The sequence below is a fragment of the Bactrocera neohumeralis genome, chromosome 4 (assembly GCF_024586455.1).
Source record: "Bactrocera neohumeralis isolate Rockhampton chromosome 4, APGP_CSIRO_Bneo_wtdbg2-racon-allhic-juicebox.fasta_v2, whole genome shotgun sequence".
Lineage (NCBI taxonomy): Eukaryota > Metazoa > Arthropoda > Insecta > Diptera > Tephritidae > Bactrocera > Bactrocera neohumeralis.
Genome location: NC_065921.1, coordinates 32,128,477 through 32,153,900, shown reverse-complemented (window position 1 = coordinate 32,153,900; position 25,424 = coordinate 32,128,477). Strand labels below are relative to the sequence as shown.

At 34.0% G+C, this 25,424-nt stretch overlaps 1 protein-coding gene across 3 annotated transcripts; it reads left to right on the top strand.

Moving 5' to 3' along the window:
- The first annotated feature begins 609 nt into the window (after positions 1-609).
- LOC126756568 (putative sodium-coupled neutral amino acid transporter 11) lies at positions 610-23,714 on the top strand. Of its 3 annotated transcripts, none has more exons than XM_050469745.1 (11): positions 610-736; positions 852-1,709; positions 6,075-6,134; positions 9,143-9,391; positions 13,442-13,556; positions 13,697-13,949; positions 19,041-19,111; positions 19,330-19,491; positions 21,152-21,264; positions 21,360-21,551; positions 21,610-23,714. In XM_050469745.1, the coding sequence occupies exons 2-11, from the start codon at positions 1,653-1,655 to the stop codon at positions 21,865-21,867; spliced, it is 1,530 nt and encodes a 509-aa protein (XP_050325702.1). In that variant the 5' UTR covers positions 610-736; positions 852-1,652; the 3' UTR covers positions 21,868-23,714. The 3 variants fall into 3 exon arrangements, with proteins under 3 accessions (XP_050325702.1, XP_050325704.1, XP_050325703.1); XM_050469747.1 differs by having other exon boundaries at positions 610-864; positions 1,599-1,709; XM_050469746.1 differs by having other exon boundaries at positions 610-864; positions 1,550-1,709.
- Positions 23,715-25,424: the final 1,710 nt, after the last annotated feature.

The window sequence follows — 25,424 nt, the reverse complement described above, 5'->3', positions numbered from 1 at the left end:
ATATATATTCATGCATCGAAGTCAAGCTCCCAAACTTTGTTTTCTACCTTGATTTCATAAAAATACTGCTGCGCTCGAAAGCTTTGCGCAGCTTATGTGTTACGAAAGTTTTCCGCTTGAATCAAAATTTTAGTATATCAACGAATAAATTAGTATATGTTTGTATGCAATATATAAATGTGCGAACAAGTAATACACAATAAATAACTTTAATCAGAGGAAATATCTTTGTGAGAAACTGCCAATTTTCCCTGATTTTAAAGTTTTTCTATTTATCATAAAATAATTTTATAAATATGTATATGAAAGATAATAACACAGCCCCATTTTAGTAGCGTTTAATAATACTCTAACCATAGCTACCACTCTATATGATACATTATAAGGAGAGTGGGTTCGAATTTGGGTTTGAAAATTGTATTTACAAAAACGTCTTTAGGATATAGCTAAACTAATAAGTCTGGCAACTTAGGTCGAATATGAGAGTTGTTTTCTAGAGCCGAGAGAAAAGCGTTTGCATACTTGCTGACCAGCTGTTAAGAAAGAGCGTAGAGAATTTTGGATGCAAACTCCGAGAAGGACGATGGTGTTATGCTGGCGTATAACGTTTACCATTATAGCATAGCAAGCAAGCAGTTACTACTCGGCCGTGCAACGTTTAAGATGCCAAATTGTTCCCAACACCGCAATTGTCTCACATAACAAAAACAACTACTGGAAATTTTTGAACTTGACAGTAAATAACGTTGCAATAAATGTACATTATATATAATCAAATAATTACGTTTTTTATTGTATTATGTAAAAACCAAAGACAAGTGTTATTTACTCGAGCAACTGAATAATTTCAGAGTGGTTAATAAGGTAAAGGAGTAACAAAAAATCAATCAATTGCTACTTGTGTACAAAACGGGAGCACGTATAATTGAACGCAGAGTGAAACGAAACTTCACTTAACTAATGTTCAAGAGCTCTATTATTATGTAGAAAAGGAAGAGACCTTCAAATATCATACAATCCGACAGTGAAATTGACAACACATAAAACCGCACATACGAAAAGGGCAACTCGCAAAGCACAGACGCCCTTCCAAGTAACACAGAACACTCGTGGGAGTCAGGCACTTGAAATTCGTTATTTGTGATTCGCATTTACACAATCACTTCTCGCCCGTCTACATACCACCGCCACCTTGCTTCAAGCCATCAACACATCCACTCTCAAAAACAGCAATACACAAACCCGACCGATTGTGACATCTGTTTCGTTGTCGTAGGTTGGCGAATAAGTGAAACACTAAAACAAACAAATAAGCTATACCCTCAACGTAATGAGAGGGAAATTAACACACCATATTTGGTACTATTCCCACTGAAAAGCCTCCACGTGCATCATTAAAACAGAGTAACCTAGAATATTGCCACATAAAAATATATACAAAATTAGGCTAACTAAACTGAAACAACTTAGTTTCAATACATAAATGTTAGTAAGAGTTAACAACTACATAAATTGTGGATTTTACTGTTTATTCCTCGCTTCCTCAAAGATTTGGAGGTCAAATTTATGTTCATCACTGCAGTATATTCCAATTCTAGTTAAATATATTGGAAATCATCCCGGTTCAATTCTCGCTAAAGATCATAAACAGAATGAGTGACAGTCGCCGCAATACTGCAACAGAATTCAGTTACATTCTCCAAAGACAGGTAAGACGATCAATATATCAATACTATGGTATTATGATTAGGATCAATACTTACAAGGAAAACATTTGACGATTTTGAGTTTGTAATATAAACTGGAACACGGATGTATATAGAACAATGTTTTGTTATGTATGTTAGAACAATGTTACTTTTCCCCCACTGTAATTTCCCGCTTTAATATGCGAACCGGTTTATTTTGCGGTTCGATGTATCACCATGTGGAGCGTGGTGGCTATTTCTATGCTACTAAGTGTTGTGAAGACGATGTTAAGTCCCATCCCATACCAACATGACTTTATTAGAAGCATACCTGGCATTGCCTTGTCTATATTTCAATACTCATTATATTTTCCATACCTTTCAGCAGGAAAGACCTTAGACCTAAGCTCACATGATTTGGTCAGCGAAAAATTATCCTTTTCCGCTTTCGATTACTTGTGCAATTCTCTTCTTACATGCGGGTATGTCAAAATTAGACCAGCTCTTATCAACCTTACTGCGAAGAGCAAAATGGAAAAAATCAAAAATCTTTGTCTTTCCAAGGATATTCGTTGAAGCAATCACCAAGAGGCAAAAATGTGCTACATACGGATTTTTGAATATCTTTCATTTTGCCCCAACCAGTAAGGAGGAGCTCGAACTATGGATGTATACATAGTATGTATAGGTATAGGTCTATAAACAAGAACGACGTGATGTTAAACTTTGGTAAAAAATAGAACCCACGTTTTTCTGTTATGCAGATAATGTTTAGCTATTAACGATTTCATCCAAATGACCACCACGGCTCCGTTTACACATACTGTAAACTGTTAGATTACGCCAATTTTCGATGGCCGGTGCAGATTTTCGATTATAGTGGGCTGAATGTTGTCTTCGAGCTTCACGAGCTTTGCTGGTTGATTATCGTAAACCTATGTGTTAACATACCCCATAGAAAATGATCTAGAGGCGGCTCATCGTCTTGCTGGAAATGGAGATTGTTCTCGGCGATTTCATTAAATTTCGAAAAAAAAGTCGGTCAAAATTCTGTTATAACGCCAATAGCGAGCACAAAACGGTCAATTTTGGGGGATCATAAGGATTTGACTCACCCCAACAGCGACAAATTTGTTTGGTGACGAAGCCATGAAGTCAGAAATGGACTAAATGGGCCTTATATGATGAGATGATTTTTCGATGATAGTGGATTTGTGTACTAATCTTGGACAATGTTCAAGCGTTGTAGCAAAGCGGAACGTAACATGATGAAAAGGCAAACTGAACACACTGACAAAATTTTACGTAAATCCCTAGCAAGACATCACGACATCCCTATTGGTAGACACCGTATGGCTATTTCCATGCTAATAATGTTATTAAAAAATAGATACAATATTACCACTAGTCCCTATATACCTACCTATTAGTCATATTGCCGATTGGAAAAATTTCGAGTTTTTCATTGATCGTAATAACGCATTGAAATGTAAAATTTATCTAAATTTTCCAAGGATAAAAACTAAATACAAAGAACTTTTTGTGGTTTCATTTCTCAAATATATTTTTAAGATCTAGATTAGTGTAATTTTTATTTTTAATCATCAGATCAAAATAATTTTTGTGGATTTCTAGCAAATAAAGTGTGTGATGCATTCGCGTTATGGAAGAATAGTTCTCTCTGCTTCTAATTCAAATCGAATGCTTAAATAAATGTATGAGTACATTCTCAAAGAATGAATTATCTAATAACATCTCGTGAAACCCAATTGCAAGCCAAGCCAATCCATAATTGTTTAATTTCATTGTTAAAAAAACCTCGCTCGAAAGAGTTCTGCCTTTTAGACGGCACATACATACTAAGTATTGTATATCAACAAAGCAACAAATAATTTAATCTTTCCTAATCATTAACGCTACACTTTTAGGGCCATAATATGATGAGGATGACAAATTACTTATTGTGAATAGACGATTTAATTTGGTACTGGGCATTCATGGTGGTATTCTGTAGTTAAAAAAATGTATTTAAACAAGTAAGGAAGTGCGAAGTTCCGGTAATGTGCAGTTACATTTCATACTCTTACAACTTGTAAGGATTAGAGCCAGGGAGTACCTTCAGGTACATACATAAGGCTTGTGATCTAAGGCGAGTTTTTACTCATTTTAAGAAAGACGCACAGTTATAAAAAAAAAACGCTCTCTCAATTTTATTAAGGTAGCTCACATATCGGTCGATTTTATATCTCACACATTGACTGATATTTTCGGTACAAAATCAACTATAAGAACTGCAAAATTAATACGCATTAAGCAACGCTAATGCGCATTGAAATTTTATGGTGACGGACGGCAGACTTGTGCATTTAGACAGCTGATTGTGAAATTTGTTTATTTATTTGAAAAAAAAGGTGAAATGAAAATGAATAAGAGAAATTATTAATGGTATTTTTTGATATTCTTGGAAAATCAATATAAATTTAATGAAAAAAGACCTTTGTTATTAACTACGTTCAAAGATAATAGAGTGAAATTAAAAGCAATAATTGATTGTAATGCGGAAAAAGTGCGCGAAAAAGTTAAGAATATTGGCAAAATGGATAGCAAACTGCGAGTTGTTTATTTTCTGCCATCTAAATATATTAAAATTTGTTTTTGTTAATATTCTTGCACATAATTTAATTAGCTATATACAACTGCTTACATTTGATGCTACAAACGCAAAGAAGGCGGCAGACTTCAAACGACATCTGTCAAAAAATAGCAAAAATCGGCCATTTTTGAGCAATGTTGTTTACTCAAATTTAGTAAATTCAGCTAAATGCACGAAATTCGTGTACATTACAAACTTGCATTAACATGGGTCAATGCATATTAGCGCTGTCGTCAGTCAGGGCTATAACCCAAGAAAGTGTACTGTTGATAAATCGCAATTTTACAATATTTATTGTTTTTTTTTATATGTACATATGTAACTATATCGGGTTAAGGGATTATCTGACCGATAGTTTAAGTAAGATACGAGTATGTTCAGTCATAGTTTAGTCGAAAAACAAATTTTAGATTCCTTTAGATTTTAGTCGTAGACTTGCAAACATTTATAAATAATAAATTAATGAGAAAACGAAAGAATAATTTATTTTCCCAATTAGTAAGGGCTTACATGAGCAAACGGCATCTATTGAAATCGGCCTTAAATCTTAGCGGCGTACCAGAAACAAATTTCAAGTGAGGTTTCTGTCAGTTAGTGCTACAACATGTAGTTTTTTATTGTTTAATGTAATGCACTACGTCAATTATTTATTAAATTATATTTTCAACTGAACAAAATTTTTCGCAAATGCAGAAAGTGCTAATGAAAGATATCCAGTATTATTTGCTGTGAAGCTATGATGTTCCAAATATCTTTGCTCGAAACATCAGGACTTCTATAGATATTGAGAAGAGCAAGGTTGTTCAAGCTGTCTTCGACCTTTCACTGGGAGCAGCTGATACTGGTAGAGTTGCAGCGATCTGCAGATATCGATACACAGTTGGGTAGAACTGCATACTTAACTTGTACAATGGTCGAGGGCCAAGGGCCAATGGTCGAAGCTCGAGACTCGCGACTCGCGACGTTAGCGTAGGAACGAAAGGAAAGCAAAGAAGGTAAGATAGCGTTCATAACATTCGTTATCTCACCATTCGAATGACGATCCGAAGTAAGAACAGCGATCTCACTGTAGTACAATCAAAGTACGGTTCGAGTCAAAAAGAGATCGTTAATTACTTTATTCTTTGGTTACATGGCTTAGCTACAGTTGCCTATCAGCGCAAGCACGCACGGCAATTCGTTCGACACGAGTCAGAAATTTGATGCGAGACACGCTTTTTAATATACATATGTACATATGTACGTACACACGAGTTGCACGATTTTTCGATTATCCTTAGTGACGCTGAAGGGCTCTGAGCACGACCACGAATTTCTCCCTTCCCTCATATATGCAATATCAGCGAAAGCGATTCATCGCTAATGTAGAATAACTGCGACTGAAATGAAACTAAAATAGAAACTTTTCATTATTGTATAATCTATGTATGTATACGTAAATATTCAAATATTTCTTGCACAGATAATGAAACTTCAACTATACTTAAATATTTTAAGCTCGATATTAGCGAAAAAGAATATTGTTTGGGGTAAAATAATTAAGAATTGTTACAACAACTCTCACTTTGAGTACGTCTCTGTTAAATCTGCTAAAAATGCATAAATAATATAAATATATATAATATAAATTCAATCTCATTTAATTCGGTATGACAATCAACCTCTAATTTTCTACACTTTATGTCAGATTATTAAAATGGTTTCTCATTTTATACATAATGTCTGTTTTTTAGGGAAGCGATGTTTCGGGAAGTGAAACTCATGCGTTTGATGACATCAATAATCTCATGGAGGTAAATATATAAATCAATGCACTTTAAGTTAATGGGTGTGCCAAAATTATGGCAGAATTTCACTGCGTAAAATAATGAACAGGTATTCAAATTGATATATAAATTTATTTGAAACCATGTATTTGCTAAAACGATATTCATTTATCGTCTGAAAAATATAAAAATAATTGTGTACAGTAAATATGTATATTAAAAGACTTATAAGTTAAATATATTGGGTAGTCGAAAAAGTCTTTTCGTATTTTGTCAATAGATGTCGATGCAGTCGTACATCTCCAGTGCTAACAAGCATTGAAACAAAATTAACTAAATGAAAATTTATGTGCTTGCAACTGTAACATATGCATACACACACATACATGTACACATATGTACATATGTATATATGTGCTTTATAATTGAAAAAAAAACTATTTTTATATTATTTTTAGTATTTTTTATTTTTTTATTTATTTTTTATTTAAATTACTTTTACTCTTGCTCTGTGAAATAGTGATTTAATATGGGATCCACTCTTTCACCCAAATTGAACTATGAGAGTTTGCTTTTCAAAGCGTTAACATCTTTTAAACCAAACGCTTATGTGACAATAAACAAATTGGTAACTTTCATTATCAGTATGCTTATGAAGTGATTCAGATTAATTACAAAAAATCAGGGGTGCTCACGCCATAGCTCACTTGGCTCCGTTTGGACACAGACCGTGCGACGTTGTTTCATTCATCATATTAGTGTATTAAGAAGGTACATATAAATATCCAACATTTTTACTGAGACCTTTCCTCTATCGCCAACAATTCCAATATAGCGATTTTCGATTTTCCGATTAACTTTATATAATGATATCAAGCATGAATCTAACGAATTTTTCAATAAGAGCGCTACAAAAGATTTTTAAATAACACAAAAAGGGTTTGGGATATCAATGAAATTCTTTATTCCTGTGAAAGTACATTCGATGCCATTATGTTTGGAACTCGATTTCTTTTGCATGATCACCACGGACACGCTTGCAGACGTAAGGACGTTGAACCCAGTTTTCGGCGGTTTTCAAACATAAATCGGCCGATATTCTTACGAAGTTCATCAATCGTCGTGGGCTTGTTGGCATATACCATATACTTGCCGTAGCGCCACAGTAAATAGTCTAACGTCGTCAAATCGCACGACCGAGGCGGCTAATTGTTTGGGCCATTTCGTGAGATAACACGTTCATCAAACTTGATTTTCAATAAATAGATTGTGACATTCGTTGTGTGGCTTGTGGCGCCGTCCTGTTGGAACCACATATTGTGCAAGTCCATATCATCCAATTCGGGCCAAAAATATTCGGTTATCATTGAGCGGTAGCGATTCCCATTCACAGTAACGTGCCGGTATTGATCATCACGGAAGAAGTACGGCACACGGAGCCAGTTCTGGTGCATACGGTGGTTTGATCAATGGTATTCACTGCGTTTTTGGCTTTACATTTAGTCACAATCATGGCTCGATGCGATAGTGCATTATTATCGTGTAAAATCTATAAATAGAATTCCTTATTGAACGCCCGTCCCTCCAGAATAAATTCATGATGCACCAAACCACGAATATCGAAAAAAACAAAGAGCATCGCCTTGATTCTTGAGCGGCTTTGGCGTGTTTTTTTTTTTTTTTTTTTTTTTGGTTTCGATTCGTTTTTGTCCCTCCATTCCGATGACGGTGCACTTGTTTACTTGTAAAACTCATAAACCTCCTCAACTTCATCGGAACAAGTCGAGGAAGAACGCGTTTTATACTCAAAATATCCACCAAAATCATTCGAACGGACTCGCGAGAGATGTCGAGCTCTCTTTCCATCTCTCTAAAACTTGCCTGATAATTTTCAAGCACCACATATTTTCATATTTTCATCAGTTGAAAAAGTTTGTCCAGAACGAAGCATGTCTTCAACGATCTCTCGACCGTCTTTTATGGCTTTGTACCACTTGTAGGCTTGTGGTTTTTAATCACCACAATTATTCCGCACACAAAATTTGGTTATAAATACGCAATTTTAGACAAATTCTTTTTTCGATATTCTAACCCATTTTAAAATTCGCGAAGCACTACTGAGGTGTACCGACTTAAGCAGCTGCTGTAAATAAACTGGTTGACATTATTATACCCTGAACAGGGTATATTAAGTTTGTCACGAAGTTTGTAACACCCAGAAGGAATCGTCGGAGACCCTATAAAGTATATACATATATAAATGATCAGTATGTCAAGCTGAGTCGATTTAGCCATGTCCGTCTGTCCGTCTGTCTGTCCGTCTGTCCGTCTGTCTGTCTGTCTGTCTGTATATATATACGAACTAGTCCCTCAGTTTTTAAGATATCCTTTTGAAATTTTGTAAACGTCATTTTCTCTTCAAGAAGCTGCTCATTTGTCGGAACGGCCGATATCAGACCACTATAACATATAGCTGCCATACAAACTGAACGATCGGAATCAAGTTCTTGTATGGACAACTTTCACATTTGACAAGATATATTCACAAAATTTGGTATATATTATTTCCTAAAGCAACAATGTAATCTCCGAAGAAAATGTTCAGATCGGTTGACTATAGCATATAGCTTCCATACAAACTGAACACATAGTTACCAACAGAAATGCACCTGTGAAGGGTGTTTAGCTTCGGTGCAACCGAAGTTAACGTTTTTTCTTGTTTTTTTATTTTCTGTAGCTACCACGGTCTACGTGTTAAAGATGTTGATGGCTGAATAGTTGAAATATTTCACTTTTATTTTAGATAATAACTAATATGTTTACTGAAATGCCCTTTAGTAATTTTAATCAAACATTCTAATGTAATGTAATGTGAGCTGATACGAGCTCTTTATAGGTATTTTGCTGGGAATGAAAAATGTTATAATGAAAATTCAAATACATACATACATGCATATGTATGTATGTATGTAGATATATGTATGTGTGTACCTTCCACTAAAAAATGCTTACGCTTTCATCACACTTACCAACAGGCAAAGCACCCAACCATACGCCAACAGCGACCAAATTCCGATGCAGAAGGACAACATAATGAGTCGTCGACGACATTAGGGGGAGACGCACTGTCCTCACTTCCTCAAGCGTCATTCAACTATATAAATTCCATTGTCGGCAGCGGCGTCATTGGCATTCCATATGCACTGCATCGCGCTGGCTTTGTGCTGGGTTTGATTCTGCTGATATTGATTGCTTACATCACGGATTACTCACTCATTTTAATGGTAAGTAAATCTAGAATACTCTAAGTTATAAATGTATTAAATTATCATCAAAATAAACCGCATATATGTACATACATATGTATGTATGTATCTTATGTATATAAATATTTCATACTCTCGCAATTTTCAAGGAATAATGGCGGGGAAATACTTCTAGGCGTTGCAAATATATTATATTTTATATTATATTTTTTTAAATTGAATTCTTACGCAACATTTATTATTCGACGAATAATATTGGTCATGGCATCACTGAGTACCGTCACTACATTTTGCTTCGTGTCCAAAATACAGTGGGGAGCAAAACCTGTCAACATTTTTACAGAATGCGATTAAATGTTCTGCTAACATTTTTTTACTGGCAGTATCGATAACATTGATACATCAAAATAAAGATAATACTTCAATTTATTAAAAATATAAAACAAAGCAACTTTATTTTATTTATAGATGAAAGTATAAGAAAAATCCTAATTACATGTCTTTTTGACAGTTTTGCACTTATACATTTGGACCTAAATTCTTTACAAGATTTAATACTTTGCCAATAGACCTTAAGGGGGTATTCTAGTCTAGAAATCAAATTTTGGGCAATTTTTTGAATTTTAATAAAAAATAAAACCAAAAAATATTTTTCCTATCCATTTTTTTTATGGTGTTTTCATAGATATCTTAAGAATACAGAAAAAAAATTGTACAAAAAAATATTAAAAATTAAAATAATTAGAGGGGGGAAGAGACAGCTGTAAAAAAAATGGCGCATCCTGGTGACATTGATCCTGACTCTCCTGGTGGTCTGAAAAAAAAAATCAAAAGAAATTTTTAATCAGTAAGGATGCTGTTATAGTCCCTACCTCAGGGGACACGAAACATTTTTTTTTGAAAAATGGCGACTGCATGAAAATAAAAATAATTTTTTACGCGTTTTTTTGAAATTCCTGAATTTTTTTAAAATATTAAAAACAAAAATTTTGACGCGATGCTGGTAGAAACGATAAAGGGTTATATAAAGAAGGGTCACACAAAATTTCAAGTACATGAATAGGTTGTATAGAACTTGAGATAATGCCGATACCGTGTGGAAAAAAGTAGTTTCGAGAAAAACGCGTTTAAAAAAAAAGTCACATTTGTGAGTCACATTTGAGTGAGTCAAAAATGCGAACTGCGTCACTAAAGTAACTGTAGCTCTTAAACTAATTTTAATTTTTAAAAATCCTTTGGAGGATATGTTCTTAAAGGTCTAAACTTTAAATATATGAAAAAAAATCGAATTTTTCAAAATTCTAGAGTAGAATACCCCCTTAATTTTTTATTACGCGTTTTATACATTTGGACATACTTTCAACCCGGGTTTCGGTAATTAAGTGTGGTATATTTCTCCACTCCGTCTGTACCCGGCTCCACAGTTCGTTCGGGGTTTTGTGCTGACCATTTCAACTTTGATTTTTTAGCCATTCTTGAACGTTTTTCGCCGTATGTTTCGGATCTCCGTCTTGTTTGAAAATTATTTCCTTAGCTGGAAATCAGGCAGCTGTGATTTTAGAATATGCAAATACATCTCTTTATTCATTATTCCACATATTCTAAACAAAAGACCAATATGCCACCACGTAAAGCAACTCTAAATCATCAAACCTGTCCACGCTGAAGGATTTTTGCGGACGAAGCCAAAAATATGCCTTAACATCTGATTGGTACCTATTAATCTTCGTCTCATCCGACCATATAAAACTTTTCCAGTCCTCCTTCCATTCTCGGCAAAATTTAAGCTTAGCTTTCACATTTCGCTCAGATAAAGAGTCTTTCTTTTGTTTAAGGGGGTATTCTGATCTAGAAGCATGAATTTCAGGTAATTTTTAAAGTGTCGTAAAAAAAGGCAATTAATATTTTTACCATCCATTTTTTTACTAGTTATTTGTTAATTTTAGAAGAGTACAGAAAAAAATTAAAAACTAAAAAAAGTAAAAAATTTCAAAAATTATGAGCTGACGAAGTGGGGGGTCTCTAAAAATTTCCACGTGACCATACCTATGATTTCAACCCTCCTAGTTATCTGAAACCAAAAAAAAAAAGATTATTAATCCAGAATAATGTCGCAATGGCCGAAACTACGGAAAAGTGGGGGAAAAACTTTTTTTCACAAAATGGCGACTGCCTGAAAAAAGAAGTTTTTCTGGATCACTTTTTCTGACTATTTCGAATTTTTTAAAAATAATAAAAATAAAAATTTGGGTATGGGGCTAGTTCCAACCATAGACAAGCCTATAAAGAAGACTCTATAAAATTTTCAAGTAAATCGATCCAGTAGAACCTGAGAAATCATGGGTATCGTTCCGAAAAAGTCAGTTTTGAGAAAAACGCGTTTAAAGTTTCGCGTAAAGTCTTTTGTTCGATTAGTTCCGGCCGAACCAATTTGGATGCCGGGTCAGAAAAATGCCTATATCTCCGAAAATAATTTGAATTTTGAAAAATCCTCTTGTACACATATTCTTGAATAGTTAAACTTTGAAAATATAAAAAAAAAATTCGATTTGGAAGGTCGAAACCATACCTATTTTATTTAAAGAAAATGTCCATGTATTGTGTACACTATTTTTAGAAATAAAATCACCATCACCATCGATGTTATCAGAAAAATGTGTTTTCTTCAAATTTATTTGTCGGTTAACAACTTTTCCGCAATTTTTCTAGCCGATTTTAATTTACACTTTTCGACGTGATTTCCCTTTTAAAAATGTTTAGTAATCGCGACACAGTCAAAATGTTAATAATATCAATTGTTAATTATATATCCATCCGGTGGTCATCAAAGAGAGGAAAATATTCTTGGAGAAAAAATGTTAACTGAAAAGTTTAATGGTGAAATGATTCTCTTGCAACGTACATCATTGTATATCAAGGACACCGTCAGAATATACATACATACATATGTATATATTTACGTTACGTTTAGAAACGCTACAATTTCCATTGGTTTTACTTTAGGAAAGAGAAAACTGTGCAATATTGTTGGGGTCTTCACAAAGATTTAACCCCTAACATGCGTGGAGGATGATAAGACCCTAGAGCATTACCTTGGTGAATGCCCAGCTTTAAGCAGGTTGAAACGGGAAATCTTTCACCGCTTGCAATGTTCCAATAGAAAAGCTATTGTTATTCCACACAGTTGTTAAGTGGTGATTAATTTGTTATCACAATGCGAAGCAGAGATAAAGAGATGTCCAACTCCTCTCTCACTGGAAATGAGAGAACAATTGATAAACGTCAAAACCTCCTGAACTTTGACAGTTGATCGAGTTCAGGAGGTTTTGACGTTTAGCAATTGGAAACGAGCGATGGCCAGATTGAAATCTTACCAAAAAAATATGTAAACGGAGGGATTTATTGCATCGTTCAAGACCACTTTTAAAAAATGTAAAACAATGAAAATTAAATAAATTTGTGAAATTTAAAGGTATTTGATGAAACGTTTTGTAATATAAAGCATCATAGTATTATTTTCAATGGAAAATGATTAAAAACATTTAATGATTGAGAGCTAACAAGCTTAAATCCTTTTATTGGGTATTGATAGGTCAAAAGTCAGTTGTTCTAATATACTTTAGAAGGATTTAAATAGTTCTCCATATAATAAATAACCACTATATAGAAATTTTTATTCGTACTAAATGTTGGGTGTTTCAATTTAAATGCCCACAAATTATTATTTTGTTCAATCTGGCCATAATGGAAAATGTTATAAAAAACGCTAATTTTGAAGCGCTCTCACACTGGAATAAGTTGAACATCCCTTTATTCCTGATGCGAAGAATGATGAATTAAGCGCGGTTAGTTGGTTAACTAACCAACCATCACTGCCTGCTTTGTGGAAACATGAATGTTGTTATATACATACATACATATGTAGATATGCAGACATGTTAAAATATTTCACTCACATTTAATTCCTATAAATTGTGAGAGTAATTATGGTAATGTTCGGCCAATTTAGACCCTACTTGCAGTTTGTAAGACCACAACATTCACTTATTATTTTTATTTATATTTCAGGTAAGATGCGGGCATATATGCGGAAGGTTTAGTTACCCAGGCATTATGGAAGCGGCTTACGGTAAATATGGATACTACCTACTATCGATATTACAATTTATGTATCCATTTCTGGGTAAGTTTTGAAATACGCCAAAGTATGATTGTAATTTTTTTATTAATACATACACAATATATGTATATAAGTACTTATGTATGTACAAATATAAATAGTATACATGAGTATCATATTGCATTATATTTTTATATTTGCAGCTATGATTTCCTACAATGTTGTCGTGGGTGATACTCTGTCTAAAGTGTTAGTACGGTTTTTTCCGTCTTGGGGTACGTCGATGCGTGCTGTACGGCTGGGAGTTGTATTCTTCGTTACAATTGGCGTTGTAGTACCGTTATGTCTATACAAAAACGTTTCTCGATTAGCCCGTGCCAGTTTTATTAGTTTGGCGTGCGTGGTGTTCATTTTGTTTGCCGTAATTGTAAAGTTGTTGTCGGGTGATTACACTGTGTGAGTATATTATGAATATTATATGTATGTACATAAATAGAGACAGTTGCGGCCAAAATAGTAATACGGAGGCTGCTATATAAGTACATATATTTCTGGCCTAGGCAACACTAAGTGTTGCCAGGTGCAATCTGACATTTACATTGGAAAGTTTGACATTTTTTAGCATAACATCACTCAGAACGTTTTGTCATTTAATCGTGAATTTTTTTATTTACAAGGAATTAAAAAATTCATCTCGGCCAAAAAATGGAATAACTCGTGAACATTTTCGTGCGATCATTTTTCACAACTTTCGACGTGGATTATCACGACAAGAGTGCATCGATGAACTAAAATCTTTGTATGGCTATGAAGCACCATCCTATAGCACTGTGAAAAACTGGTACAACGAATTCAATCGTGGCCGACGCTCGCTCAAAGACGAATTCCGTGAAGGTCGTCGAAAAACAGCCGTTGTGCCAGAAAACATCGATGCCGTACGTGAACTGATAATGCAAGACCGTCATGTAACATACCTTCAGATAGAGGCACGCCTATGCATTTCTCCCAACAGCACACATTCGATATTGCATTAACACCTTGCCGTAAAAAAGGTTTGTTCTTGTTGGATCCCGTACAATTTGGCAATCGCTAAAACAAAGGCTCGTGTGGATTGGTGTAAAGAAATGCTGAAAAAATACGATCGCGGTGCTTCAAAAGACGTTTATAAGATCGTCACAGGTGACGAATCATGGATCTTCCAAGACGAGCCAAATCCAACGAAAGTTGTTCGTGGAAGAAGCACTTCGAAGCAAATGGTCGCCTGTTTCTTCGGCAAAACTGGTCATGTAGCGACTGTTCCGCTTGAGCAACGTAGGATGGTCAATTCTGAGTGGTACACCACCATTTGTTTGCCTGAAGTCTTCGGAGAAATTCGAAAAACGAAGAAGAGTAGACGAATCATTGTGCACCATGACAATGCGAGCTCTCACACATCTGCTCAAACCAGCGCCTTTTTGACCGGCCAAAACGTCGAATTGATGGGTCATCCGCCGTACAGCCCTGACTTGGCACCCAATGACTTCTTTTTATTCCCACACATCAAGAAAATAATGCGTGGTCAACGATTTTTGTCGCCAGAAGATGCTGTTGAAGCATTCAAAAACCATGTTTTGGAGGTGTCTCAATCAGAGTGGAAAAAGTGCTTCGAAAATTGGTTTGAGCGCATGCAAAAGTGTATAAATCTTGATTTAGAATATTTTGAAAAACAATAAAACCATTTTCGTTGATAAATATTCCTATTTTCATTATTAGGCCAGAAATATATATAGCAGCCCTCGTAATAGTGCGAAAAGTGACGAAAAAAAAAATTGTGTAAACGCAGGTTGGTTACCTGTTCAATATTTATTTTGGTTTTCATATTAACGAATTATTTTATTTACAAGTAATTCATTAAAGAAATTTTTAGGAAATTATTAAATACAAAATTATAAAAATTCGATTTCGGAAGCATATGTGTATGTATAAATAGGCGGTCAATAAGACAAGTCTATAAAATTGAGATTTTCAATTAGAGACAGTTTTTGTGACTTGAGACGATTTTGCAATTCAGTGCGTGACAGTCACAAAAATCTCTCAATTGAAAACGAACAGGTCTAATCAGCTCTTACATTTCACTTGAATGAAAATAAATATGTCGATATTGATCAAAAAGCATAATTACCAATACAAATAAAAATATATGTTGACTTCGTTTCAGAATATTTACGAAATATATTTGAAATTGACTTATTTTTAACTTTTTCGTGTTCGAGTTGCTTACAAAATATGGAAAAACGACAATCGATTAAAATCTATGATTTGTATATTCAAAATGGCAAACAAAAGTTCTTTTTAGTTTCGTTACCTGCTAACTATCAGGTCACATATTTGAAACAATATTTTGTGACTAAAGACTAGACTGTGTTGTGAATACTAACTAGTCACAATTTGAGACTTTGCCTCAAAAATTCTCAAATAGTGGCTAGAGACTGCTTACAGAATTGCGCTATACAGTCATGGAATGATAAATAGCATGCCTTAAGAATGTAATAAAAAGACGTATGTATATTTTTCAATAAAAACAGAAAACAAATTTTATGATTAGCATCACATGAAAGAGAAATAAGTGAGTTATTTATAAAAAATTACAAAGCTTTATTCAATAGTTCTTCAAAAAAACAAATTTATTGAGTTTCTCATTGGCCATAGAAATAGCACGGTACACCGGTTCTGCGGAAATTTAATACATTCATTAGAAATCCAAGAAGTATTATAGCGTTTAAGTACTTACAACGTTAGTATTTCCTTGTGTGCCCACAATTTTTCAAAATTGCTTGGAATCGTCAGGGCAAGCTCTCCACTAATATCGGGTTTTTCACTAAGAACGCTACAAAACTTTTTTAAATAAAACATAAACGGTTTGTGATATCAATGAAATTCTTTACACGAATCATGGCTTCCACGGGCACGATTGCAGAAGTCCAGGCGCTGAACCCAATTGTCAGGCATAAATCGGCCGATAGTGCTGCAATTTCACGTTCGATATTCTTACGAAGTACGAACTTGACGTATTCTCACAAGAAATAGTCTAATGGCGTCAAAACGCACGACCGTGGCGGCCAATTGACTGGACCATTTCGCGAGATAACACGTTCACCAAACTTGGTTTTCAATAAATCGATTGTGACTTGTGCCGCCGTCCTGTTCGAACCACATATTATCCAAGTCCATATCATCCAACTCGGGCCAAAAATATTCGTTTATCATTGAGCGGTAGCGATTCGCATTCACAGTAACGAGCCGGTCTTGATCATCCCGGAAGAAGTACGGCCCAATGATGTCGTCTGCACATAAAACGCACCAAACCGTATTTTTTTCAGGATGCAATAGTTACTCATGGAGTACGTATGAATGTACTTTCACAGGAATAAATAATTTCATTGATATCGCAAGCAGTTTTTATTTTATTTAAAAAAAAAAAAACTTTTGTATTGCTCTTATTGAAAAACGCTCTTAAAGTTGAGGCCACTGACTCCGAATTTCGGCAGTAAATTTTAATAATCTCGTTGTTAGATCGTATATCTTTCTATAATGAAATAGCAAACCTTACTGAAGAGAAATGTCGAAAGAGCGGGAAAAAATATGGCGTGGTTTGCTATTCCTATTGGTCTACTTTTGTAGCGTAGCTATTGAAACACACTTTATCTGACACCTTCTTTGCGAAATTGCGTACCATGCCTCCTTGATTCCAGCCCAAAGCTTTTCCGCATTTTTGAATTTTGTCTTGGCACTCTGTATTCTTTCCATAAATTTTCAATCGATTTTGCTTCGGAGTTTTGGACTGGCCAGCTCAGGACTTCAATACTTTCTGCAGTGAGCCAGTTCTTCACACTTTTAGTTGCGTGCTTTGGATCATTGTCATGGATAAAAATCCAATTCACTGCATCGATTCGAACGCCAGTGATACTACCAGGAAAACTTCCCCAAGACCGTTACGCTGCCTCCGCCGTGCTTAACAGTTTTTGTAGTGTATCTGGAGTTATACGTTTGACACCTGGGACGATGGACAAATGGTTTTCCATTCGATCCGATACGGTTCACCTTAGTTTCATCGTTCCACAGAAAGCTTTTCCAAAATTTGACGTCCTTTTCCAAATGTTCTTTAGCTGTTTGTTATGTTTATTTTTTGTCAGTTCAACTCATTCGCCCAAACAACTGATCATCTTTTAGACGCCTTCGCATAGCCTATTGGATGTGTTAAGCCCAAGTTCGTTGCTTATTTTCGCCATAATCTCTCGGCATGATTTAAAATGATTAGCTTTGCTTTTTCTGAAGATGATTCCACCAGCAAATTCCGTTATTTTACGCCCAGGAGCTTTGCGATTTTTTTATTTTTGAGCAGATTTGGATCACTTTTAACAAAATTGATGGCGCTGTACACCATTTTCCTCGAACCACTTGTAAATTCAGTAATCTGAGTTAAATTTTTTCCAAAGTATGATACAATCCAATTTTGTTCAAGTTGGACTAAAACTGTTCAGCCCCCATAAACCGAATATGTGGATCCCAGTTCTTATTGCGAATTTTTCATCGAAAATATCGGTCAATCTGGGAGATACTTATGTGAGATAATCCTTTCCTGATTAATATGCCTGTATGACTAAATGGGTTTGGTTTTTTTTTATATATTTTAACTTCATAGAAAAATTCTAACTATTTTAATAATTAATAGCGCAAACTGTATACATATGATTAAGTATTTTTTCCAATATTGTAAGCCTTACATATTTCGCCAACAAAGCGCTTTTCACTATTCTGCTGGAATCCAATTAGAATTATTGAAATTGAGATGGGGATCCAAAAAGTTAAAAATGTTTCCTGTAGCGCAATTTATTGAAGGTTTTTAAAACGGTTTTAAAAGCATGCAACAATTTCAATTCTGTTTATTCATATATGTACACGTTGTTAGCAATGTGACTCATCGTGGATGAGTGCGACATGATCTGTAAATTTAAAGCACAGCACTCGCGCTTTGGAAATAAACTTCCACAATTTTAATTTGTTATATCAGACATTTTTCCCTGTGTTTACTTGGACACCATTTCATTCTAGAAAATTTTATACCTCTAAAAAAATGCTGAGAAAATGTAAGATCTGTTTTCATATAACGATCGATTGTATTAACAAAAATAAAGAGTTGGGATTTGCATCCTTTTCTGATCAAATTAAACAGATATGAAATGAAATCCTAATTAAATTAACTATATGGTCCCTTAAGAAGCAAGTAGACTGTCGTCCCGCGAAAGTACAGTGATAATTGAATGATAAAAATACAAACATTTTTTATGAAAACTATCTCACTTCGAAAATGTATCTCATTAGATATGAGAGAGAAAGTTTTTATCGTTTTAATGAATATTCTACTTTTGTTACCTAATAAATATGAAAACTAGAGCTATTTATTCACATACATACATATTCACATGTGTACGCACATACATATGTGTCTAAGTCTACATACATACTTAAATACACGTAAACATCAGAAACATCTTTTTTCAATTTCAGCGCCGATTCCGCAGAATCTTGGAGATTTGCCAACATTGATTTAATTCCAGCAACGGGCATTATGGTTTTTGGTGAGTTTCTAGCATAATTAAATAAACCTTTTTTTCGTCGCTAGAGAGGAGGGGTGATGAGAATATAATATAATATTGTTTATTGCAATTTTTATTGCTTGATAGTACTTACATATACATACATATATAATTAAGTGAAACCAAATCCGCAACCACAATTACTATCTAGTTTGAGTGTTTGTGATTTTTTCTTTTACGGATATATGGTATCATTGCAGCATTTATGTGCCACCATAATACGTTTTTGGTTTATCAGTCCATGAGAAATGCCACACTTGAGCGATGGGAGAAAGTCACGCACATTTCAATTGGATTTGCTTTAGCAGTAGCAGCTCTGTTCGGTATTGCTGGATATTCTACATTCCGTGCGCTATCGCAAGGTATTTATATTTTACATGTGAACATTTTGTAGTAATAAATGATATAACGAAAAATACTTTTCGCACTTTACTTAAATCCCTGGACTTTGACGGCGATAATTGTTCGTAACTAACAGATCGGACGACTTTAGGAATTAGGTTAGACAATTGACGAAGGGTGACACAGAGTGAACGCTTAAAGCCGAGCGCATTTTCTCGTTTACGCAACACGCGCACTTACGATCGCCTCGGCTTTGGGCGTCCACTCTATGGGCGCCATAACGCACTTGGTATTGGTGGAAATTTGCCAAAAAAAAAGGCTACGCTCAGAACCCTTAGTGACAACTTACATGTAAAAAGGAAAAAACATATTAGGGGGACTCTCTTGCTCTTGCAAGATTAAACGATTACACAAAATGCAAAATTCCTATGATTATTGTTTATGAATATTGTGAATTGGCGCACCTTCTGCAATTCATTCTTATCAAAAAAAATGTAACAAATCTTTATAATTTAAATAGATATTAAAGTTTTAACCTTCCTCAACAATTTAACGGCGAAATATGTCTTTATGTAAAATGACAGCTAAAACAGGGTTGCTATTATATTTGTACGTGTCATTGCACGAAAAAAACATGGGTTTTGGTCTGACATATTTTACAGCCATTGCAAATAATTTTCTGTGTGTGTTTGTTGTTGCGCCGTTGCACCAAGTGGAAAATTCTGCAATTCGTGCACCGTGCAAGGGCTTTGCAAGAGCAAGAGAATATCCCTATTGAGGAAATTATTTACCATATAACAACAAAAATGGATGTAATAGACGTTAAATGTACAAATGTGGTTAAATATTAGAGATTAAATGATAATAGAAATTTTTAAGGGGGTATTATGGTTTAGAAGCATGAATTTCATTTAATTTTTAAAGTGTCGTAAAAAAAGGCAATTAATAATTTTATCATCCATTTTTTTATTAAAAAATAAAAAAAGTAAAAAATTTCAAAAATTATGAGCTGACGAAGTGGGGGGTCTCTAAAAATTTCCACGTGACCATACCCATGATTTCAACCCTCCTAGTTATCTCAACCCAAAAAAAAAAGATTATTAATCTAGAATAATGTAGCAATGGCCGGAACTACGGAAAAGTGGGAAAAATTTTTTTTCACAAAATGGCGACTGCCTGAAAAAAGGGTTTTTTGGATCACTTTTTCTGACTCTTTCGAATTTTTTAAAAATAATAAAAATAAAAATTTGGGTATGGGGCTAGTTCCAACCATAGACAAGCTTATAAAGAAGACTCTATAAAAATTTCAAATAAATCGGTCCAGTAGAACCTGAGAAATCGTGGGTATCGTTCCGAAAGACAATTCTAGTGAACACGGACGCCAAGTCACAAAATCGGCTGTATCTCCGAAAATAAGTCGAATTTTGAAAAATCCTTCCAAGGTCATATTTTTGAAAGTCTAAACTTTCAAGATATGCAAAAAAAAATCGTTTTTTTCAAAATCCTTGACAAGAATACCCCCTTAAGGAAACGAGAAGGGTTAAATGTTAACTGTTCTAAAACTTTTCTTTCAGCTGAAATCAATTGGGAAAATATAAATACATACATTTTTACATATATAGCATATATCTATATGAATATATTCTTACTATTTTATTAAACTTCTATCTCTTATTTTAGGCGATTTATTGGAGAACTACTGTTGGAATGATGATCTGATGAATTTTTCACGGGTGCTTTTCTCTATTTCAATTTTATTGACTTTTCCAATAGAGTGTTTTGTTTCTCGAGAGGTTAGATGATCTTATTGAAAAGAATGTCTGAGGACATACATACATATGTAAATTAGTTGTATTGTATGTATTGCTTTATTGTTACAATATTTCAGATTGTACGCGCTTTTGTGCACCGCTTTGTATTGAAGGAACCTATTAGTGAGCTGACATTAGACAAAGATCCCAATCTTGAGAAGGGTGCTGATATTGATGAATATGGAAAAACCATTACGTTGGCTATAGTTTTCAGCGCTTTCATCATTTCCCCATTAACTGATTGTTTAGGATCGGTACTGGAGTTAAATGTAAGTAAAGCGACTAGTGTTGTTAAATTACAAATACTTATCGCATTATTATTCGTAGGGACTTTTGGCAGCGATTCCTTTGGCATACATTCTCCCTGGTCTAGCTTACATACAAATGGAATCTCACTCTCTCTTCAGCCGCGAAAAATTACCGGCACTCGGTCTGGTCGTCTTTGGAACCATTGTAACAATAATGGGTGTGGCCGTACTCCTACCTGGACTTATGGGAGATTGTCGTGCTGATGTTGTCATGGATTACTGTAAGCAAGAATTTACGGAGAATGGGAAAACAAATTCTTCCACTGGTCACAAATAAAATAGTAAATCAGGCCGTATTCCAGTGATCCACTTGTTAAAACATACATACATATTAGAAATCGTTTTAAATTACAATTAAAACAGACGTATGCACCTGTTAAATATGTGTTTACAGTTGATTAGTATGTACATACACACACGCGCTACCATAATGCGAATATGTTGTCGAAGTTGACGTGCATAAAATATTTTTTAGGGAAAATATTAAATTTAAGAGATCAAATTTAAAAACAGTTTGTTCAAAAGTCCAATCGAGATACTAGCGATTCAAAATATGGCGCAAAGATAAATAGATCTTGCAAGTTCGCTAATTGTGATTTCTGTTTAAGTAGATTCACAAAAAAAAACACTGTTAAGGTGTATATATGGCTAACAATATTTCACTGTCAAATTCCCATTTATAGATTTAAGAAATTTTTCGGTATTATAAATATTTTTGTTGAATATGATGCTCTAACTTATACACAATGTAGTTTATAGTATATACATATAATATATAATTTTGTCTGTTACTCCATATTGTTACCATTACTACTTTTATAACCACATAATGATATTTCTTTATTATTTATTATTTGGAAATTTAATTCCTAAAACTTGGCTATGGTTAGCGATTAATGTGCATCCTATCCTAAGATGAACTTAATTCGGGCTTTCATTGGCAGAATTATATACATATATACATACACACATACATGCATGGCCACACCGCAAGCATGTCCACGCGGAATTATCCTAAATTGCTCAGAGCTTTGTGAAAAAATTACAAATTTGACACTTTAACACTCTCGGCAAGGAAACAAATACATCAACTACTGATAACTTACAGAGTTTAACAGTTAAGGCCTATTTACACTGACTACACAGATAGTCTTACAGAGTTTGTACATTTATTGCAAGATACCTGTTGAAGCTATGATCATTTCAAAATAAAACAGGAAGTGCAAAAGTAACTATTTTATCCAGAAATTAACATTAGTTTTGATATTATATACGATATATACATACATACATACATACATACAAAAACTAACATCGAGTACATATAGCACTTATGGCAATTACATACGAATTCACGAAGAAATCTTGTTACATATTTGTAGATGAATAATATTACACTAAAGTTGGCTATTAGAGTCAAAAGCAGCTAAACTCTAAATCATTAAATCTAGCATTAAGAATATTTGTTTGCACACACGTATATACATACTACATACATTTGTATGTACATGGTAATGTATGCATTCTTGAATATATACTTACACATAGCGGAGGGTGGCAGCTTTCCGCTTTTACGGAGGCGTATGTCGAAGTGAAACTTAAATAATAAATTTTGGAATTCATTTGCGTACTTTTTAAGTTGAGATGAACGTTTCACAGTTAAAGTCTTTGGCGCTTAGAAGTACAATATCGTCACTTGAAATGCAAAATAACGTATCATCAAAAAATTCGAAATTGAGTGTCTTATTGATTACGCTTCACTACTTCAAATTACATACGTAATATTACATATGCTCAACATTTACAGGTTCTGCACTCTGATATAAACCAGCTTTAACCAATATTAAAATTTTTTATCACTCATGTTCCATTTTATTCCGTGTTTCATTCATGCCACTGTAACTTTCCGAAAATGTTGTTACGTTATTTTGCATTTCAGGTGATTATATGTATGTACTAATGTACTTATTTCTAAAAAAAATGACAGCATACTTTTTTATACCCTGGGCAGGGTATATTAAGTTTGTCGCGAAGTTTGTAACACACAGAAGGAAGCGTCAGAGACCCTATAAAGTATATATATAAATGATCAGTATGTTGAGCTGAGTCGATTTAGCCATGTCTGTCTGTATATATACTAGTCCCTGTCCGTCAAACGTCATTTTCTCTTCAAGAAGCTGCTTATTTGTCGGAACGGCCGATATCGGACCATTATAACATATAGCTGCCATACAAACTGAGTCCCTCAGTTTTTTCACATTTGAGATATATTCACTTTTGAAATTTTGCAAACGTCATCTTTCTCTTCAACTAAGCATATAGCTCCATATTTGAACGGAACGGCTTGTCGATATCCGACCACTATAACATATAGCTGATAATACAAACTGAAAAAAAGAAAATGATCGGAATCAATGCTGGTATGGAAAACTTTCACATTTGACAATGTTTCTTCACCAAATTTGGTATAGATTATTTTCTAAGGCAACAATGTAATATCCGAAGAAATTGTTCAGATCGGTTAACTATAGCATATAGCTGCCATACAAACTGAACATACCTATAGTTACTAAAAGAAATGCACCTGTGAAGGGTATATTAGCTTCGGTCGAAGCCGAAGTTAACGTTTTTTTTTTGTATTGTATTGTATGCATATTCCAGGGGAGTAACAAAAGTTCGCTTATTTAAGCAAGTATAAACATACTCTGCAGTTTCATTCGCCGTATTATATGTATATATTGCTTAACAAACGCCATTGATTTTAACAAGTGATGATATTATTATGGATGATATTTATTCAATAAGAGATAGCCCAAACTTTATTTCTATTTTAGCAGAATTTTCTGTCCCTTTTACATGATGAAAGTAGCGCCCAAATTCTACTCTCTTCCATAAAATTTTTCATAATTTTTGTATATTTGAGTAAAATAAATTTTTACTTTATTTCATTGGTTGGTTCACATTTGTGGGACGGCAAAATTAAAACTAAGGACAAAAATTGCTGTTTTTCCCTACGGAGATTTCTAAAATGATATTTGCTGCCAATTTTAGCAATTTTAAAATGTGAAATGAATTTCTTCCAGAAGGCATTATTGCAAAGCTAATTGACTCAAGTTAAGAGTAGTAAAGCAGTGACATTTATGCTGCCAGGGTACACATTGTATTGAAAATAAATTCCTATCTTTGTTATTTCTAACTAGTTGCACTCATACCATAAATGTGCTGACCAATAATTCTCCTGGCTGTCAACATTTTCGTAAGCTTAGAGAATAAAAAACAAACACTGTACAAAACCCTTCAATCCAATTATTTGTGCGTTTTTGAATTTTGGTTAATTTAAGTTAAAAAAAAATCATTTATTTATTCATAAAATATTGCAATTTTGTGTACAGTTAAAATACATACATATATTTACAGTATAAAGCCATTTGCATGTAACGTAATATATCAGTATGCTTTTGTTTTATACAAAAAAAATACAAAAAAAAAATTGTGCAATAAACTTTTGGTTACATTTTCGCTCGGCATCAACAATTATACTGTAACATGAAGAAAGACCACCCCAGTGTATATGTACATATAGGTTATATGTACTGTATGCAGATAATACAAGTAGTTACATATGAATTATGTGTACATATGTATGAAGTATACTACTCGAATATATGTACATATGTTTAAGTACATATTTATGTCTGTAAATGCTAAGCAAAGATAACTAAAAGTTTCAAGCTGAGAAAATTTATTTTTATGGAGCATTGTTAAAGTTCCTAGACGTAAGGGGAGTACTCTTTTGATAAAATATTTTAAAGTAAAATGTTACCTGTATGCCAA

Bases quoted from the DNA above. Each gene is read 5' to 3' on its own strand.
- LOC126756568 (XM_050469745.1), top strand. From the start codon at position 1,653: ATGAGTGACAGTCGCCGCAATACTGCAACAGAATTCAGTTACATTCTC. The intron at 1,710-6,074 runs GTAAGACGATCA...TCTGTTTTTTAG, and splicing joins GTTACATTCTCCAAAGACAG to GGAAGCGATGTTTCGGGAAG. The intron at 21,552-21,609 runs GTAAGTAAAGCG...TATTATTCGTAG, and splicing joins GATCGGTACTGGAGTTAAAT to GGACTTTTGGCAGCGATTCC.